General features: G+C 32.2%; 2 protein-coding genes across 2 annotated transcripts; one reads left to right on the forward strand and one right to left on the reverse strand.

The window, feature by feature from the left end:
* Positions 1-2,195: 2,195 nt before the first annotated feature.
* On the reverse strand, positions 2,196-8,565 carry slmo (PRELI domain containing slowmo). Its single transcript, XM_088185600.1, has 3 exons — positions 8,456-8,565; positions 4,465-4,630; positions 2,196-3,203 (listed from the first exon to the last, which is right to left on the reverse strand). The coding sequence occupies exons 1-3, from the start codon at positions 8,485-8,487 to the stop codon at positions 2,757-2,759; spliced, it is 645 nt and encodes a 214-aa protein (XP_088041726.1). The 5' UTR covers positions 8,488-8,565; the 3' UTR covers positions 2,196-2,756.
* Positions 8,566-14,007: 5,442 nt separating this feature from the next.
* RpL3 (ribosomal protein L3) lies at positions 14,008-15,900 on the forward strand. Its single transcript, XM_088185628.1, has 5 exons — positions 14,008-14,170; positions 14,479-14,647; positions 14,860-15,182; positions 15,249-15,607; positions 15,676-15,900. The coding sequence occupies exons 1-5, from the start codon at positions 14,014-14,016 to the stop codon at positions 15,850-15,852; spliced, it is 1,185 nt and encodes a 394-aa protein (XP_088041754.1). The 5' UTR covers positions 14,008-14,013; the 3' UTR covers positions 15,853-15,900.
* The last annotated feature ends 5,812 nt before the right edge of the window (positions 15,901-21,712 follow it).

Raw genomic sequence — 21,712 nt, forward strand, 5'->3', positions numbered from 1 at the left:
CGTATCCCTATTTCGCTATTATAAGAAACCACTGCAGCGATTGGCTAGATGATCGCTGCATAATTGTGATTGGTCAGCAAGCTTTTCAGCCTTGGATACTTAAGCCTGAACTCCGATGAGGAGAAGGCAGTCACGGGCAGCAACTCGCAGACTCCGGCAGACACTCGAAGAGACCAGCAGACAACATGAGATCAAGCACTCACACATCCCGCCGCCAGCTTCTCCACCACCGCTCGTAGAATATACTGTCGCTGCCACACTAATCAGAACTCTGAGGATCGTCTACTCATATCATCCCTCCGCCAGCTTCTCCACCATCGCTCGGAGAAAATATCTCACCATTTATCGTCTGCCGCACCATATGTAAATATAATGTAATAAGACTAACTAGATTTCATCCCGAGTCTCACTGGCTACGAGGTCATCACCCTAGGGTTCTTAAACCATAAAATAGTATTCATTAAATGATATGCTTTTTTCTGGTCAAATTGAAGGGGGGCATGTGCTACCCCCCCCCCCTCAATGACGTCCCCGTCCACTGCTATCAATATATCATGGGTTATCCACTATTAGCTTGCATCAAAGCAACAGTCAAAATAGTATAAGAATATAGGTTTACTGCTTTTCAAAAAAAGATAGTGTTGTCCGCTAGCAAAGTGATGGCTTGTTTTTCAGGATGTGAAGATAATATTGATGATGGATAATCTTTCTGAGGGACAAATAATAACAATTTAACTTTATAAATAAATAAAAATAAAACAACCTGTAATGCTAACAAAATATAATATGTGCTTTTCCATCAAGAACTCACCAGCACATATGCACGTTATATATTTCTGAACCTCAAAAAACATCCAATAGGGCATTGGGTTTACACGTATACAGAATAAGCATTTGAGGTGTTGATCTTTATTTACTGCAAATTTTTTTACTTTATTATTATCAAGTATCTTACAAAACCATTGCCGGATTTTATTCTTTCCCTGAATAATTATATGCATTTGAGTACTTTTTGTATTTTTAAATTTCTATTTCATTGTTGAAAGTCATGTTACTTTCCAGCTTTTTGAATCAATCACTACATGTGTCCAAAAGTCATTTTTTATAAGGTGACCAATGTCCTCCTTGAGCAAAAATTTCCGAAATGACCTTTTTATTTTTTTTTAACTCCCATAGCAATTTGTCCGTCTTGATCCTCCTAGAACAAAATTACGCAATGATCTTTTTTAACTCCCGCAGCAATTTATTCCTCGAACGAAAATTTCAGAGATGGTCTTTTTATTTTTAGTGTCCTTTGATATTTTCAATATCCGGTCACCTTATATTTTTTTTCAACATATTTTAGATTTACTTATCTAAAAACAAGGTTGCAAAATAAAAGACAAAAACATTTTATATTTTTGCTGTATTTAACTTAATAAATTTTATATTCCTCGAGCAGAACAATTAAAATACTAATGTAAATAAAATAATTTATGCTAACCATTTATTTAGTAAATTAAACTAAATAAGACTGATTTTGTCTTACATAATAATTCTATTAACCAAAATAAATTGCAATTCTAAATATTTTTTGCTTGTTAGTGTATCAGTAAAAAAAGTAAGAAAACGTAAAAAATAAATTACAATATTTTCAATACCTTATTTAAATAGATTTACACATTAAAAAAAATCTTAACATAAATTAAATACCATAGACTTTTTTGTGAACTCTTTTTTTAGCAACATATTCGAAATTTTAGAAAAGCTGAGTTTTGATCCAAAGAAAGCAATTTTGTTAATTTTATTATGCAATGAAATAAATTATAGTGAATTTAAAAATAAAAAATACTGCGTGTTTCAAACTACGAAAATTATTAGTAATATTTTCTTAAATATACTGTGAAAAAACATACTTCTTAAAATAATCACATTAAATATTTTTTTATGTTTTAATTATTTTATTTGTAATAATGTTTCATGTACAAAATAGATTGTTTTTTTATATTAAACATTATCCAAGATATTAAAACATTTAATCATATGAAATATCACTCTTTGGTTTGTATAGAAATAAAATAACATTAAATAAGTTATAATATATTTTTATTATTACATGAAAGAACTCAAGATATCCTTGATATAATTCCAAGGTCAACGATCCAAGCTTTGAAAAGCTTAAGCCGCCAAAAGGGTAAAAATAAAAATGACAGATGTACTTAAGAAGTTTGTTTAATAATTTCTTTTTCTTCAGAAAATATTTGGTTTTGTAGTAACAAGCGTGAAAATAAATACTTGTGTGTGGTGTACAACAAACAAAAAATATATGTACATGGCTATACTCATGTTTTATTAAAGGTCATACAAAAATATAACGATGGATCCGATGCAGAAAAAAACAAAACAAATCAAAATAATTTTATACTACTTAATAAAATTTCAATAAATACGAATCTTAATAATTGTCTTAAATTGTGTCCCGTTAATTGTTCAAAATACGGAATGCTCTCAAATTTGTGATCGTTAGTACTTAGCTTACTAACTTGCCGATAATTTTGTACTATAGATCATTCAACACTATCATATAATTAGTTGGAACAACAATACTTTTCTATGTACATAAATAATCTTATAAAGTCCATATCACATCGGTTCATTGACGACAACCTTTCACGTTCGCAGTCACTCGCAAATAAAAAGATCACAATATCTGGCACTCGACGAGGAAAATTGAACTAATCGCAAAAATCTGGCTAAACGTCAGACCAGCCGTTTTGTCAAGCGTTGGCTGATGACGTTAAGTGTTGGATATCGTCTAAAGATTTTTTCGCTTTACTCGTAATGTCGTCCAATGACTTTTTAGTTTGATGAATTATTTCATCAGTGCTTTTACAGGCCGATGACGCTATCTCTTTCATTTCCGAGTCTATTTTGCCTATGACCCATTCGATAGCTTGTCTGCCTTTACCGGCGTTTAACGATATCTTGTTAGTTAAGATATCTTCCATGTAGTTCGTTAACGGTACACCTTGCACTGTGACGACCGCCTCTTGTTTGAGAAGAGTTTTGGACGAGTCTGTCGGATGCGGGACGTATTTGAGGGTTTCATCGACGGCTATGTATCGGCAGAAGGTTAAGTTGATAGTTTTGAGAGTCATCTCTCTTATTGATGGATTGACTACCGATCGTTCGCTTGCATAGCATATTTTAGCCGAACCGATTAACTGAAAAGAAAGAAAAATATGTAAGAAAAATATATTTCATCAAACCTTGGACTGTATGCAAGAATGCCGTTAAAAATAGAATCATTTCATTGCCAATGTTACCTAATAACTAACTTCATATTTTAAACATTTGATTGTATGTGTATTTTTCAGTGAAGTTATATTTTCACTAGTAAAAAAATAACTTCACTGAATAGACCAATTAAAATGTATTATTTCACTGGTCAATATCAGTGAAATATTATTTATATACATGATCCAGTACTCAAACGTTCGGAACATTTTGGTCTTATTGGGTGATAACCTAACCTAAACAAATTATTTTTGTTTAGTTTAGGTTTTGGTTTGGACAGCAAATAGATGTTTTGCATTTGTCAAATTAAATTTCACCGGCAGTTTAGAGCAGCATATAATTACACTAACGCCTACCAGTTAAATTATATTTTCACTACTATAAATATATATCTACCAGTGAAAATGTATTCAGATATGATTTCACTGAAACGTCAGTGAAAATATAGCTTCACTGGTAATACACATTCAATGTAACATATATATAAATAAGCCATCTTTATACTTACAAATAATAAATACAATTTTGCAGTTTTTAATTATTCAAAACATCATAGGGCATACAAGGTGATCGACCAGTTCTATATTTATCGCTGCTGGACAAAACAGCTGGACAGAAATAACACATTAAATCATGTCCAATCATTTGCATAATATGAAACATTTCCGGAAACTTCGAAAGTGGGTGCCGCATAATCTCAGCAAATGCAAAATTGAAAAGTAACCTAACACATGCATTTCACTGCTTACCAGACATTGCAAGTAGGATGAATATCACTAGTGGCGATAATTGATCCAAGATAGAATAACCTCAGCCATATGATCAAATGTATTTTAAGATTCCTTATTATTCAGCATTCAGATGCTGTAGTGTAATGGAAAGATAATCATAAACAAATACACTTAATAACATAAATATTGATTCGAAAAAACTGAAACCTCATTTTTATTATTACTATTAAAAAATACAACTCCAGTAAATGACATTCTACATAAAAAAATAGTCTCAAACGGACGCGTAATAAAAAGCAGGTAGCTCATTGTTGCAATTAATTTTACACTAGAAATGTCATTGAAAGTTTGCCAACTGATAAAACCGGAATTGCTAGCTTCCTACATAGCTTCGTAATGGCAGTGGTTCAATTTTTTTGGCATCAAATGCCAAAAAATGGTAAAGTTCAACTCTCACCGTTTGCGCCCAACTTGGAACCACCCACTTAGAGCTGACGAGTCTATGGGTGTGTAGAATCCCATCTTCGACTTTGCGCTCCACCACGTCCGTTCCGATGACGGCTGGATTCATCGGATTGGGATATTTGCGCCAAGCAGCTTGGGCAACAGTCTCCCATGGATGGCTGCAATAAAAAAATACATATTATAATAACTCGTGAAATAACAAATTGTGAATCTGTGCACGACATGGCCGTTCCCCCGTGTCATCGTCCAATGGACTACAGGAGGAATATGGAATATGCCTGGTTTACGCCAGCTCGCGAGAAGCGGCGATTTTAATATTCGACTCGGTGAGCAGTCCACCGCATTGTTTGCGGCTTCGCAACACTTTAGAAATAGGGTCCTAGATGTTAATCCAGATCCCTCCTCTGGCTTGTCGATCTTAGAGAGATTTAGTGATTCGTTGAAATTTATTGGAAATAAAAACATTAGAAAGCTATTTTTTAAATTTATCTGGCTACCTAAAAAATTGCCCCTAAGCTTCGTGTTATGTTATATGACAACAAAAATATTAATTTGCAAAATTTACAATTTTATTGACCCATCTATAAAAACAGCATCATTCTGTTTTATTATCATTATTTACAAAATCATTTTTTTTTATAGAAAAAATATATACAAGTTTTGAAACTGAAATTATGTTGTACAGGATTTTGAAAGACGATTTTATTCATAAAAAGGCAACAATAATATTCGACACTCAAATTAAGTATTTGCGTGGGAAATTACAATTAATAATAAAACTATACTAAAACTTAAGAATAGAACACTATGGCAATATTATGTTTTTAGAGAATATTCCGCATTGAATTTCTAAACCAATTAAAGTTCTTTAAATATTATTATATAGAGTAGAAGATATTTAATGAATAAGCTACCAGTTATACAGTTGAGTTCTACTATTCCTCAATGCAAATTAACCTTCAAAGTTGGTAGCCCTATGACAGAGCTCATGAATCTGTATTTACAAGAAACGCATTGATTAATTGAAAGGCAAAGGAAAGAACATAATTATCTTTTAATTCAAGCAGCTGTTTTCTAATTTACAATAAATAAGTCACAAGGACAGTTGCAAATTATTGAATACATATACGCTGTAATTTCTCAACAAGATTATACCCCGAATATACAAAAATTTTATATTTAGCTCATAAACCACAACTATAGAAAGTAAAATTCAATTATAATTCGTATTATGCACATTTACAACTGGAGCGCGGTGCACCTTATCAAAAAAGTAGCAGAACATTAATTAAAATTGCATTTTTGGCATCGAATAATGAAGCTGCTGGTTACTTTCGGAAAATAAAAAAACATTTTCTAAAATTCATCTGCCATTCAAAAAATCTATTATAAAAAAGTTATATTAAAAAAATATCCTAATTGAGCGATAGAATAATCATTTTTTAGAAACTAGTAACTAACATCATTTTGAGAACGGCAAAGCTTAAGCCACTAGTCTTCGTCACAACCAAGGCACTGAATCGTCTTCATTGTTCGCTTTTCTATGAATCAGCTGTTCTTTTCAAAAACAAAAGATAAGAATTAATTTTATTCCACTTCAATGACAGAATATCTATTTTAAACCTCGCATACCGAAACCTTGTAAATGAGATCGATATCCGGTATGGGGTACAATCTAACCCTAATTCAAATTGAGTATTAATGAACCAAAAATGAATATAATAGTGAAATTTGAGCATGTTTAAAATACATTTTATCGTCATCGAATTTATCTATATATAGCTTTCCCCGACCATACAGAGGAAGCAGCAGTAGCATACTAGCGCAGTTTTGTGCATCGTCCGGCATATGCTGATTAGTCAGCGAGTGTTTGATATATTAATATTACCACGCAAAATAATACAATTTTTTATATTTTAATAAAATTACAAATTGCGAACATAAACATACACAGTAGACCCCCAATAACACGGTAAATTGCAGGTGTGCTATTTGGGTGCGTGTAGATGGGGGACTAGAAAATACTTATACATTTTTTTGCAATACGTGCGTACAAATCAAGCGCGTGTAGTGATTGCTCACACATAAAGTAACGGGCATCCAAATAGCACGTGCCCAATTTACCGTGTTATTGGGGTCTAAATTACCGTCTACTGTATACGATTCGTATTTAACCATAAAATATTATTTATAATTTCAAAACTTTGATATCATTAATGTTTCTTAACATATTTAATTTTTTTATTTTGTGTTCCATTCATTAAGATATCTTTATAGATTACAATAAATATCAGATAAGCATTAATAATATTTAACAAATGATTGATATAACCGGAATATTCCAGAATTGTATGGATTTTACATTAATTTTTTTGACATACCTTTGATTTTAGTCGGTTGTCAAGTATATAGGACAATAGCATGGCCACCACAAGGGGGGGGGGCTAGCGGGGCAAAAGGGCCTGAAACTAATCTATTTTTTTTAATTATTTTTTCACTATTTGTTACAAGATTGATTAGTTTTGTTCATTCATCTTCGTACTTGTTGGTATACGTGCTATGACCGAAGTTCTTAGAATTCGTTCATCACAATCTCAGAAAGGCCTTATCATAAAAATTAAACAAAGGCCATAGTATCGTAAATATTTTTAGACTTATCTTAAAAACAGATGTGCATTCTCATTTTTGTAAAAATCTTATTTATTGTTTTTAAGTCGCAAGTTTGTATTATTTGGAATGTTTATTTTAACTTATATTTAAAAACTTTATTGCATAATTTTTTTACTAATTTTGGATCATGTGCATAATTTTTTATCGTTTTTTGAACTATGTAAGTTTCTAATAACTTTCCTAATTATTCATTTAGATTTGTAAAAGAAGACTTTCAAGCAATGCTATTTGTTTAAATTTCAAAAACTAAGTGTTCATCATAACAAATTTTATTTGCAGTATAGTAAATTTTATTTAAATCAATCAATTATTTTTATTGCTCTAAATATGTATAAAGATTTACTAAAATATAACAATGTTTTGCTCCGAACAGTGAACACCCCATAAATAACTCCGCAGCGAATCTACTTAAAAAAATCTAATTTATAATTGTAACAAATGAATAAATACTTTTATAGAATAAATTTGACACCAATAAACTTTTTAATGATAGCTATCTTTTCAATATAATTAGTTGAAAGGGCATAATGATATAACGAGAAATATCATCACGTCTTATAAATATGTAATGATGAAAAAGGCAAAAACACTGGAAGAATATCATGAAACAGTTGATTAACTTGCAAAGAATCAAAAGACTACGCTTATAACAAAATATTTATATAGTTACACTTTCTATTGTAGCATTTCAAAATTAGTTTTCGACAAACTTGATTAGAAATTATTGAAAGTTGGCAAAATTTTGAACCAGTTATAAATGAAATATTGAATTTATATTGATTACTTTTGGTAGATAATTACTCTTACTACTAAAAAATTGGATAAAAATATTACAAATAGTATTTATAGGCGTGCCACAGGTAAAGTGCATACTTTATTATCACATTAAACAATGAAATCATAGCACATGAAGTGTGTGAGTAATCTGTCAATATCGTATCAAGTCCTAAGAGGTTAATTGAATTAATATTAAACGATAACGATATGCAACTACGCATTATTAGATGCTCGAATCAAAATCGCATTAAGAAAGCTAAGTTTAAAAATGACATTTAGACACAAGGTTAATTAATATTAAAACTGTTGCTATCCAACGGTTAATAATGTGACGAAACGAACCCTGCGGTATTTCGTCACTGCGTCATTATTACGTTTGATTAGATTTAAGCATCAAACGTCAAACGTCAAAAGGCAAATTTCTTTATCTGGTATTGTCACGGGGACAGGAAGCGTCACGCGCAGTCAAGGTCGCGTGGCTATGGATTCTGGAAATGGTATGTGAGAGGTTATGGTGCTTAAGTCTGAGTACTCACTTAAATGTGTGCTCGGAGGTCCAGATGCGCATGATGGAGCCGGTGGTGCCGAATAGAGGAGATTAACCTCTTTAGCGACCGTATACGATCGCTGTTGGCTAGGAAGGACCTGAAATTTCGCTCGAATAGTGTTCTTACATAAGATTCTTGCCACCCCTTCTACTCGCGCGTATTAGCGTTTCTGTTAGCGCGTAACGGAGCTAAAATCGCTCACTATAAAAACGCTCAATAAATTCAACAAATAATAAATTATATTGCAGATGTTATAATATTAACTATAATTAAGTAGCATTTGATTAAAACTTAAAATAAAAATAATCTTTAGAATATATATTACTTGTCAGGTTATAACAACCTGGTTCGTACAAATTGCTTCTCCAAATTTTGATTGTCTTCCATGAATCTAAAAAAAGACATTTAAGTAACTATTTCTTACAATCCTTCTCCCCTCTAAAAAATATTTCACACTTGTACTAAATTCAGTTACCGTGACACTGGTGGGCGGTGAGGAAATTTTTCCATAAAAAATGTACTAAAGTGGGTTGTAGGTATAAAGAGTTTCAGATTGCATAATTTATTTATTCGACAATAAATTACTTATCATGATGATCAGAGCTGGATTAGCTCTTAAGCATACTAAGCACGCGCTTAGGGCACTAGAAGTTTTGTAGTCAATTATTCCTTGTTCCAGATGAACAGATTGTCAGAATAAAATGCGTTTCTAATGGTTCTTAAGCGTTTATTTTGTTTTTGTAACAGTAGTGAAAAATTAAAGAAACTGTGTTTTTGTATATCTACATACATAAATACGATTTTAACTCTATATGAAAGATTTCTATCATTAGTTTCAGTTTCAAATATAAAGTTTTGTTTAATGTTTGGAGCCCCAACAGTAATATTACTAATATCCATGGAACACCACTTTAAGAAGACCTGAATTAGAGTAGCAGACCTAATAATAACTTTTGTAGAACCAGATAAAAACATATTTATAGTGAAATTTATTATTTTTGTTTTGAAAATTTTAGAGATCACTTATGGGGCATCAAATAATTGAAAAAACGTAATTAAATATCATTTTTGACGTGTTGAAAAAAGTTAATAATATGATTTAATATTTTATGGTGTCTCTTCAATTCACAAAGTTAGGATTGAGCACTGGAGAATTTTTTTTCAGATATATGTATATACTATAGACAGTGGCGTAGCTAGGGTATGTGCCGCCCAGATCGATCCTTAAAATTGTCGCCCCCCCCCCATACATTTTTTGCAGGGTCATAAAATTAGCATTTCTTAAAATAATAAATTGATTATTATTAAGCTCTTGTTATTCGTGGATTTATATATGTTTTAGTGCATTCAGGGTTAAAAATCACAGTAGATGATCCCATCGCGAATATGCCGCCCCCAAGCAAGTGCCGCCCGGGGCGGCCCGCCCCCCCATAGCTACGATACTGACTATAGAGTAAACTTAATTTATCCATAAAGCAGTATTTTCGTCAAAACGTTACAAATATGGAAAAAGGAATTGCTCGCCTTTACTTAGATTTTATGGCTCAAAATTATCATGATCCGAAAGGTTAAACAATAAAATAGTCGTCTCTTATATTATTGTTTAATCCATAGGTTCTCAAAGTGGATGATGAAAAATGGTGGACAATGCCAGTTCCAGGGGGCATTTGTTATGTGATGGAGGAGTTATGAAGCGCGTACGAAAAAAGTTTTTCTTAAAAAAAATGTGGTGCGAAAAGATTTCAGGCATTTTATATTTAAAATCTAGTAAATATCTTATCATAAAATATAATGCGTTTTAGGATCTGGATTGAAAGTGGCCGCTGTACCTATGGGCTAGGCCTGAACCGAATAAATATTTAATTTAAGTAACAAATATTTTATATAAATAACAAATATTAATTATAAATAGCATTTTTTTATGTTATAAGTAGCAATGTATAAATAGAAAAATAATATTAAAATAACAAAAACTTTATTCCCTTTTTTTATTTAAATAGTTCTATAATTTTACTGAAAATCTTGTGTAAAAGTGCGAATTTTTTTATTATTTTTTTTTTAATTCTTTGATTATCTTGCTATTTAAAACTTTACAATTGCACAAGCTACATAATAAATATTTTGGCTAAGTTTAAAAAAACAGTTAAGCATTGCTACGTTCACAATTTACTATTAAATGAGTTTAATAAGTATTTACGGTGTAGTTTAATAACTATTTAATAAGAAATATAGATGTACATAGATTTAATACTAGAAATAAAGAAATTTTAAGGATAGATAGGTATAGAAATTGAGTACGGCCAGGGAAATACTGTGCAGGATGTGAATTTGTAAAAAAAACATTCCTAGGGAAATCCACAAAATTAAAAATGTAGCGGGTTTTCTCAATGGAATAAGGAAACATCTTAATAAACAAAATATAATAATAAAGTTTTTTTTTATATTCTGTTTATGTTTATATTAGGGTTTACATGTATGTTTTGATTATATTTGCTTAGTGTGTAAATAATTAGTAACATTAGCTAAATAAATTAATAAAAATAAAACGGTGCTCGTTATTTTAATTTATTTCTCTAGTTTATTATGTTATATATTTGTAATTACTTAAATATTAAATAATATGAAAAGGTTTTATGTTTTGCTAAAGGCATTGGATGTGTTGGATATGATATCCTTATAAATACAATAAAGTTCTATGGCTATGTTTCCGTTTGTTGAAACCGTAACTGTTGTACCAGGTGTACACAAAATAAGTAAAATCTACTTAAATCTTTTTAATGGTTGGAAGAGCATATCTCAAGCGATGTTTAGTCTAGCCTTAATTATTTTTATGAAATTTTTAATATATATAAATATTTAAAGCAAAATATGTATTCATTCTAGCTAAATGAATATCCTATATTCGTTGAATCAGAAACTAATATGCTCCCCACGATACTCCTCTCTAGCAATTTATCACTGAAAAATTCATATAAAATGAAATATTGCGTCCTTGGCGTTATGTTGTACCAAAACATTGTTGTAAATAGTTACTGGGTCTGTTTGCCACAGGACGGAATGTTGCGTTTAAAATGACCTACAACTATCTGCATTTTTTATAATCGACTCAATATTTTCTTTATAAAAATAATATTATATATTGCAAGATTGAAACGCGTATGTGCTTACACAAACTTTAATAAAGCATATAGCGCTTATTCATATACCAAACACTATCTTAGATTGCAAAATAAATTTCCAATCTAACTTTGAATTTATGCGTCAGTTGAACATGCTTCATTGCCAAATAAGCTCAATAGTATTATTTAAGAATTACAAATAAGGTTTGTAAAAGTGTGATATTTTTTTTATTTAATAATTTTAATAATAGACTAAGCATATGAAAAAAAAGAAACAAAAAATTTTTTATTGTAAAATTTTTACTTTAACCAGAAAAATATTATCTTGATCCTTTTTAACAATTTTTTTTGTCTTAAGTTTCTTTCTTTCAGTAAAAACATAAGAGTGTGTAACTATAACAATATATATAATAATAATAAAAACAATTAATTTACTATATAGATTTATTTAAATATTACCATCTAATTCAGATAAGAGAAAATATATTTTATAGATTTAAATTTAATTTTTTTATTCTATACAAAAAATACTAATTTACTGATACATATGTATATCGCTTTGCCTTATATCTTCGATATGATAATAAAGATATGGACATACACCTGTAGATTGAAAAAAAGTAAAAGTTGGATAAGAATCTTAAGTTAATAGAGATCATGTTAGTAATTTTAGAAGAAAATAAAAAAAATATTTAGTCCTTAAACAGTATTAGATCTTGATTTACGGTACTTGCCTCTCCTGGCCAAAGAAGCAGTATATATTTCTTTAAGCTAGCGATAAACCTTCTTAAAGTTTGCAACAATTAAATTTCATTGCTACTTTCCCTGTTCATTCTAATACATTCATATCTTTCATCGACTGTTTGTAATAATCGAATTCTTGTTCTGTATCTTTCTTCAACCATTTGCCACGATTCCATTTCACGGATTCTTTCCTGAATTATTTCTTCTCTTTCTTCGCTCGTCTGTGACAATAACCTTTCTCGTTCCCATCTGTCCATTTCTTTTTTTTCTTCAGCGGTGCGCAACGGTCGCAATACATGATTTTTTTCTCTATTCGTTTCGACTATTTTTTCAGCCTTTGGCAACGGTCGAGTTCCACGGATTAGTTCCCAGATCAATTCATTCATTTCATCTTTACTTTTAGCCGTTTGCGTCGATTCGGATTCTCGAATAATGGCTTGACTCAGCGTATTTAATTTTTCACTTGCATTTGGCATCAGCGATTCGCGATATTCGCGTTTTTCTTGTTTTAGGCGCTGGCGATTCTCTAAAAAGAACACTGCTCGCCTAGCTCGTTTGAGCGAGTTTTCAAAAAGGCTAAATTGAACTTGTTTGGGTTCAGGTTGTCTACCTACATTAACCCTGTCCTCCATATTTTTCCTGACTTCAAAATATAAAATACAAACAAACTACTAACTAAACCGCTGACAGTTCAACACTCGAGTGTCGCTACACAACAATACTTTCAAAGGTCAAGTTCAGTGTTGCTGCTTAATAAAATTATACTGAATACAATTGATTGATTAAAATTACAATGGTACCAAGTATTTTGCATGAATGTAGTTGTTTGAACGTCATTAAAATATTTAGACAACGACACTGTCAAATTAGTAGTCCGAGGGCCGTATGCGGCTCTTAAAATATTTTTTAAACCGTTAACTCACTTTTTCATTAAACACCTCATATTATACTATTCACACGTTTAAACAAATATAATTATATATTTTCATTCTAACGAGAACAAGCTCAATCATACAAAAACAAACTTTCAACCTTTAAATTCATAATCTTTATATTATTTAGTATACTGCATTCATTTTTTATTAATATCTAACTTTATCAGTATATCGGTCTTTCCTGTCTTTCAAAAGAAGGCAGAAAAATTACAAAGTTTATTTTATAAAACAATACTTTAAGATATATTAGGTATTTCAAACCATACCCACGTTTATACATTTCATTGAGAAAAAAGTAATGTAATAAATATCCTATTACATACATTAATCTACCTGATTCTTGCAGTGTACATTGTGAGGATTTTAAAAATGAATATATGAACATTTATTTGCGATTAAATAATTGTAAAGTCATGGTCGAATATATTTGTGTTATGGGTAAACTCATTGGTATATAAGCTCCCTCCACATTTTACAGCGGCCATTTTTTCTTCATCGCCATGGTGAGTACAAGTTCGTCCGTAATCTTTCGATATCTTTGCAATCATTTTCAATTTATAAGTTTTTGTTTCAATAATGGTTAGTCAAAGTATTGCTATATTGATATTTAATGGTTTTAAGCTCTCGTTCACGTTATCGATCTGCCTCCGTGTAGATTATTTTTTAGGTTATGTAGTACATGCGTATTGATTTTTATACTTTCACCTTACAGTCTCATCGTAAATTCTCGGCGCCTCGGCATGGGTCTATGGGGTTCTACCCCAAGAAGAGATCCCGCCGTCATCGCGGTAAGGTGAAGGCCTTCCCCAAGGATGATGCCAGTAAGCCTGTCCATCTCACAGCTTTCATCGGCTACAAAGCCGGCATGACCCACGTGCTCAGGGAAGCTGACAGACCAGGATCAAGTAAGTTGGATTATTATTTTTGCTTTTTTTTACTCCGACAAGCCAGGGGAGGGACCTGGACTCGCGTCCGGGACCCTACTCCTAAAGTGTCGCGAAGCCGCAAATAATGCGGTGGACTGCGCACCGCGTCGAATATTAAAATCGCCGCTCTTCTCGAGCTGGTGTAAGCCAGGCATATTCCATATTCGTCCTGTAGTCCATTGGACAATGACAAGGTGGAACGGCCATGTCGTGTACAGCTTTTTATCATCAATTATCTGTTGTCTGATATATGAATTTGTAGTAAAGATATCGTTATTATTTTTCAGAGATTAACAAGAAAGAGATTGTCGAGGCAGTCACTATCTTGGAAACTCCGCCGATGGTTCCAGTCGGTGTTGTCGGATACATTGAAACCCCGCACGGTCTCAGATCTCTTTGCACCGTTTGGGCTGAACATTTATCTGAAGATTGTCGCCGTCGCTTCTACAAGAACTGGTAATTATTGATTTTGACAATTATATTTTTATATATATATTTAAATGATGTATTCTAAATATACGTGCACCGTTAGCTCTCCAATGGCAGCATGAGAGTTTTATTTAACCAGTCGCTATTGCGAACTGGAAGGGATTTGTGTCTCCGCTCGCAGAAGAGACCTTCCCTTTTTCTCGTTTGCAGCATAATCATTTTTGAAACGTATCAATTAGGTACAAGTCAAAGAAGAAGGCGTTCACTAAGTCGTCCAAGAAATGGAAGGACGACTTGGGTCGCAAGACCATCGAGAAGGACTTCAAGAAGATGATCCGTTATTGCACCGTTGTACGTGTCATCGCTCACACTCAAATGAAGCTGTTGAAGCAGCGTCAGAAGAAAGCTCACGTGATGGAAATCCAATTGAACGGAGGATCCATCGAAGATAAGATCAAGTGGGCTAGGGAGCATTTCGAGAAACCCATTCCAATCAGCAACGTGTTCGCTCCCGATGAGATGATCGATTGCATCGGTGTCACTAAAGGAAAGGGATACAAAGGTATATATATATATATAATAAATGTGCATTTTCTTAAAAAATGAATACTAATCGTTATTTTGTTAGGTGTCACTTCTCGCTGGCATACAAAGAAACTGCCGCGTAAGACCCACAAGGGTCTGCGCAAAGTCGCTTGCATTGGAGCTTGGCATCCGTCTCGCGTATCCTTCACCGTGGCGAGAGCTGGTCAGAAGGGATACCATCACAGAACCGAGATGAACAAGAAGATCTACCGCATTGGAGCTGGCATCCACACCAAGGACGGAAAGATCGTCAAGAACAATGCCTCTACGGATTATGATCTATCCGAGAAGTCCATCACTCCCATGGGTGGATTCCCACATTACGGAGAAGTCAACAATGACTTCATCATGATTAAGGGATGCTGCATGGGACCCAAGAAGCGTGTCATCACCTTGAGAAAGGTGCGTCTTAATTCTCTTGTGATCTGATCAAATTTGTACGATATTTACTGTTTGTTTTTCTTTTTTAGTCTTTGAGAATTCACACCAAGAAGGCGGCTTTGGAAAAGATCAACTTGAAGTTCATCGATACATCTTCGAAATTCGGACACGGTCGCTTCCAGACTCCAGCCGACAAGTCAGCCTTTATGGGATCTTTCAAGAAGGACAGGCTCAAAGAGGAAACAGCGACTACAGCCGCTCGCTAATCAATTATTGTTGTATGTTTATTTTTAAATAAATGACAGCACAAGTTATTATTTTTTCGATTAAAATCTAATTCCCTCCCTCCTATAGCAACATAAAAAAATATCGATTCGAAAGACATGTTATCTGGCATCATTAAAGCAAAAAAGTGCAATATTGATTTTTTTCTAGAATCCCTAAATTGATAAAATCAAAGCTTGCAGTGCTTAAACTTTTGGTAGTACATTTCTCATATAATTTATAATAACTAAATTGATTTAAAAATATCAATTTCCAGACTTCAGGTAAAAATGGTTCATTTCAAGGCAGTGTTTTTTTAAATCGCGTATTTTATTGTCACAAATTTTAATCAAAGTAGCTGATTCGTTTTTAAAAAAAGTTTGAGGACTAAAGGTTATTTAACCCATCCGTCACGATGTCGAAGAAAAAAACGCGTCTGACGACGGGGGTCCTCTGTGGTCCCAAAGTATTTTATCCATTTATACACCAAATTCCTACTAAATTTTCTGTGCAATAGATAAATATAGCTATAAATACAACCATTTGTTATAATTTTCCTCATTTTGTTCATATTTATTAACAATTATTATAAAAAAAAATTACGAAAATCGGCGCATGCTATCGCCCGAAGAGCGCGACACGCACTGCCTCCCCTCTCCGACGCGTAGGCGGCCGACACGTGCCTATGTACAGTGTAGCCCAAAAATTATACACTTATAATAAATATACTTAAATTTTCAAGTGTAATACATAATTTATTATAATACAAAATACCATTTTATAAACTTTAATAATATAAAGCTTAATGGAATCGAAAGTATTTTAAAAAAAATTACGTTTCTATTTGAATTTAAGTTTTGTTTTGTCGTAATCACCGATTCTTGGGATTCGTAGATTTGCATGGTCTCGCGAGATACTTTTATAGTATTTTTCAGTTTGATAATAACAATGTTCTTTACTGGCAAGAATTAAATATCTACGTAATAACAATAACTATTTAAATCAAGCAAAATATATATAAAAACAAATCTTTACTAGAACTCTCATAATTTACATAAAACATAAACATAATTAAAAAATATTGTATTATATGTATGGCATAAAATATGACTATTCAGAATCAAAAAATATAAATAAATGAATCTTCACTAGAACTCTAATAATTTACATAAAAATTAAACATAATTAAAAAAATATTATATATGGCATAAGATATGACTATTCAGAATCAAAAATATATATGAATGAATTTTCACTAGAACTCACATAATTTACATACAATATAACTAAAAAACATTATAAAGCATAAGATATGACTAATCAGAATCAAAAGATATAGTAACACTTCGGATAAAAATAAAATACAAAAAAATAATAAGACAAAACTAAACATAATTGCAAAGTACAATAAACATAATTTAATAGTAAAGTAAGAGTGACGACACTTAAAAATAAATATAAAATAATTATTTATTGCACTCCTTACAATATATTGTCTTTTTTTCTGTTCTGTGATTCGAGCATATTGGTTTTTGACAAGAAAAACACTGAATGCGAGTTTTCTTGTCTTCATTTCGCGGACAAAAATAACACCTGGGACGTTTTCGTGAAATCGGCGTTCTTGGTGTTTCTTCAGTAGAAGTTGACATTTCGACATTGCTGTATTTCTCGAATATGTCGAATCCAGCTCGTTCCATTTTATTTAAATTATTTCGTTCCTTTCTGATATCAACGTTGTCTGATACTAATTGGAGCGCAAGTTCCTGAATAAAAATCTTTCTACGGCTTCGATCAGACTTTTTCCAATCTGGAAACTTTGTAATCCATAATATATAAGCGTTTAGAGCTGCTACATCTATCAGCTCCATAAACACTCTAAACGGCCATCTTCTGGTTGCTCTGACGCAAGAATATTGCCGAGTCATTTTATCACTAGTATCCACAGCACCCTTTGTGTGATTATAGTGCAATATGATCTCGGGCTTCATTTTTAAATCTTCAGGGGCCAATTTGCTATCAAAAAATTCCGTAGACAAGAGAGCAACGGCTCTTCTTATTTTCGGAACATATGACACTAAAGTCATATCTTCCGCAAAACCGAAGAGGCTTGAATATTCTTTTCTGTCTTTAGATGGAAGGAATTCTCGAGGAATTTCCCGCTTGTTTGCTCGAAGTGTCCCGGTTATTGTGATGTTTTTTTTTAATAATTTTTGAGCTAATGGAACAGAAGTAAAAAAGTTATCGGTTGTCACTCCCCGTCCTGAACCAAAGTAGGGTTGTATCAAATCCATCACAACTCGTTCTCCCTGGTTGACTTCCCTTCTGTTATCAACCTGACCAGTGTATATTTGTAAATTCAAGGTATACGCAGTTTGAGAATCTGCTGCTGCCCATATCTTAATACCATAATGCCCCGGTTTACTTTTCATATACACTCGAAATGTACAATTTCCACGATAAACAGCCAGCCTTTCGTCAATTGTTACGTGTGTGCCGGGAACATAATTTTTTTTGCATGCGCTCACAAATTTATTAAAAAAAAACTTGAATGCTTCCATCTTATCTCCACTTGCATTAGTTCTCTCTCTCCTTGTTAAACGATCGTCGAACCTAACAACACTAAACATTTCCGAAAATCTATCCCTTGCCATCGCAGCTGAATAAAAGTATTGTTTATATAATTCGTTCGTCGTCCACAGTTCCTTAAACTGAATTTTTCGGCCATTAAGCCTACCGGAAGAAAGCAAAATTCCAATAAAAGCGTCAATTTCGACCATAGTAATTAAAGAAATTTTTTTTTTTCTAATATTTTCACTGTTGTCCCGGTCTATTTGCTTATTTGTCTCGTTACAAATGTGTAACATCATTTCTTCTGTGAAAAATAATTTGAATGTATCTTTTATAGAAATAAAATCTACACCAGAGGCTATTCCAGAAGCAGCGTTAACAATATTTACTATACGGGTTCTTGACTGTCTAGGAGGGTTTGATTTCCAAGACAATCCCGATTTTGATACATACGTCAATCCATCATTGATTTCTATTAATCCTTCATAGTTTTCTTCTTCTCCATCTGCCGTGTCTGCATTGTTTTCATGCTCGACAAAATCTTCTTCGTCAGTTATATTACAGCTATCTTCAATGTCAATATCACTATCAGAATCGTTATCACTTTCATCCGAGCCTTGTAAAATTCGAAGCAATTCTGCATCGGGAATGAATTCTTCTGCCATTTCAAATGATTTGAATAAAAACCTACACCGGGTGAAAAATAGCATGAAAAATTATTTGTATACTAAATTTAGTAGCACAAAAAAGAGTTCATTCACTAATGCGAATTTAATTCAGTGGAAATACTTACAAAGAAATAAATAATATTCAAAGAAGAAAAATCGCACGAAAGCCAAAAATGCACATACGCGCGCTGCAACAGTTCAAAGCGTACTGTGATTTTTCTGTGTAGCACTGTTGTCTGCGCCACGGAGTGGGGGAATTCACGGGATCGCAGCGTCCGCTTACGCATACATACAAAAGCACACATACGTAATACTAACGAGTAACGAAGTTTTTTATTATTTTTATATGTTTGTAATCGAAAAAAAGTAATAATTATTGTTAAACTTTATTATGTGACTTATTTCAAACAAATACAAAAAGTTTCAAATGTGTAATATTTATATCAAACGAGTTATTTAAGAAAAATTCATAAGTTGGGGCATCCATGTCACCCCGCCGGCACGGCTGGGTTAATATAAAGGCCCATATCTTTTATGTCGGAAAATTAGAAGACAAAATCTAGTAAATTTACTTGTAATTGATTCCAGAATTGATAAAAAAATTGTTTCTTTGATAAAATTATTTATTTCACAGAAAATAGTTCAAATAAAAATATATTGTTAAAGGTAATTTTCGTTGAGTCTCGTCAGTTCCTATCGCTTAACCGCAGTGCCGAAATGACGTCTGTCTTCTACGGCGGGCACCAGTCTATTCCACCCTCTGACCATGACGCACGCGTCATACTTTTTGCTTTGCTGCTCCGTGGTGTAATAATATATTCATATTCGAGTTTATCGCTCTTTCTGAAACAGATAATATTACTGCGGAATTTTTTCTTCGATGACATTTTATTCAAGTCTTCGTTATCCAGCATTTCCACAATTCACGGAATGTATCTTATTAAAGACCTTTAAATAACCAGTATTTTCTGTGCGAGATGTTTTACTTTCAATGTATTTTGGCCATAGTAATTTGCAGCATGCATTCAAAATAAAAAATATATATATTTATGGAAGGCGTGTGAAATTAGGTGACTAGACGACCCCCTCTAAATTTTGTTCTCTTGCCCAATTTTTTTTTGAGTTCCCATAGCAAATGGTAAAGGAAAATTTTCGAAATGACCTTTTTATTTTAGTTCCTGCTGAAATGATGGTTTATGAGCAAAAATTTTTCTTGATAACCTATTTTTTTAAATTTCATAGCAATTTTCCCTTTTTTGTCCTGGAACAAAAGTTTCCAAGACATTTTTATTTTTAGGGAGATGAGTGTCATAGATAAAGAAACCTAGATTGAAACTAATACAAAGGATTGACATAATACCAGCAACGCCATTGCAATAATTCAGATTTGACAGATAGACGTCAAAATCATAACCTCAATGCGGATGTGATTTTTTTGTCCTAACATCAATTTATTTTGACCAGGATGTAAAAATGGGGGAGCTCAATTTTTTTGATACCTATAGATTTTTTGCATCTTTCTGATATATATAACTACATTTTTAATAATCTGGTTAAAACTAAGTATTGCTTTTCAGTTTCAGCCAAGACCCTAATATTTTTGCTACACTGCAAATACCAAAAGAGGCAAATATCTATATTGAAGACGCCGTGAAATGTAAACGGACTGATAATTTACATTTAAAGACAGAAATTTACATTGGTACCAGGCGCGTTCGGTGCCTTTCGCTCGCTTGCGTTTTAAGTGACGAGAGTGAGTGAGAGATAAGATAGGGTTGCCAGATTTAGGATATACGAATACAAGTCATTTTCGACGGTAAGATATTTTTACAGTTTATAATAAAACGGCACATTTTTTAAATCAAATATATTTTAATGAACCTTTTCCATGTTGTAAATTTTCTTTTATTAAATTATACTAACATAACTATAGTTATGTAGTATAAATATATTTTTCCATAAAAAAACCCATTCCTTAATTGCATAATGCACAGACGATGCGAATAAATAGCTAGAAAATTAAATAATTCATATTTTTTCTTCTAATTCGACAATGAATAAAAAATTAGTCCATTTATCATTTGCATTATGTTTTCATCAATTTTGTTTTATTATATTTTAAAATATTTTATTATTTATTTAGAACATTTATTTGCCCCCCCTGGCAAAAACTAAATTTGCGCCTCACCCTATTAATACTTCAATTACTCATTACATGAGCTCAAAAATATAATTCAAATTAAAGTAATTTAATATTATTTTTGACACGATACTCTTTTTTGCGACTGATTTTTTTTTGTAAAATTTGTAGTTTTTTTTCGTCGCGATTTTTTACGCGTGAAATAATCTAAAGAATACACAGTAGATTGTACCAAAAAAACTAATCTCCTCGATGAAACTCACAATGAGAAATGGCAAATGCCAAGTGAGAGTACAAAGTGATCTATCAAAAACTTTGCGGACACTCAACAGCATAGAAAAGGGCGATGCTCTAGCGTGCAATCTGTTCAACAACTTGCCCTAGAAAAAGTAATCCGAGATGCCAAACTAGATATAACCGGTAGTGTGTATAATAAATCGATAAAAATATTCGCCAGCGCTGATGACATAGATATAGTGGCGAGAT

The sequence above is a fragment of the Plectrocnemia conspersa genome, unplaced genomic scaffold (genome assembly GCF_051122295.1).
Source record: "Plectrocnemia conspersa isolate PC_06_02 unplaced genomic scaffold, ASM5112229v1 ptg000005l, whole genome shotgun sequence".
In the NCBI taxonomy this organism is placed as follows: domain Eukaryota; kingdom Metazoa; phylum Arthropoda; class Insecta; order Trichoptera; family Polycentropodidae; genus Plectrocnemia; species Plectrocnemia conspersa.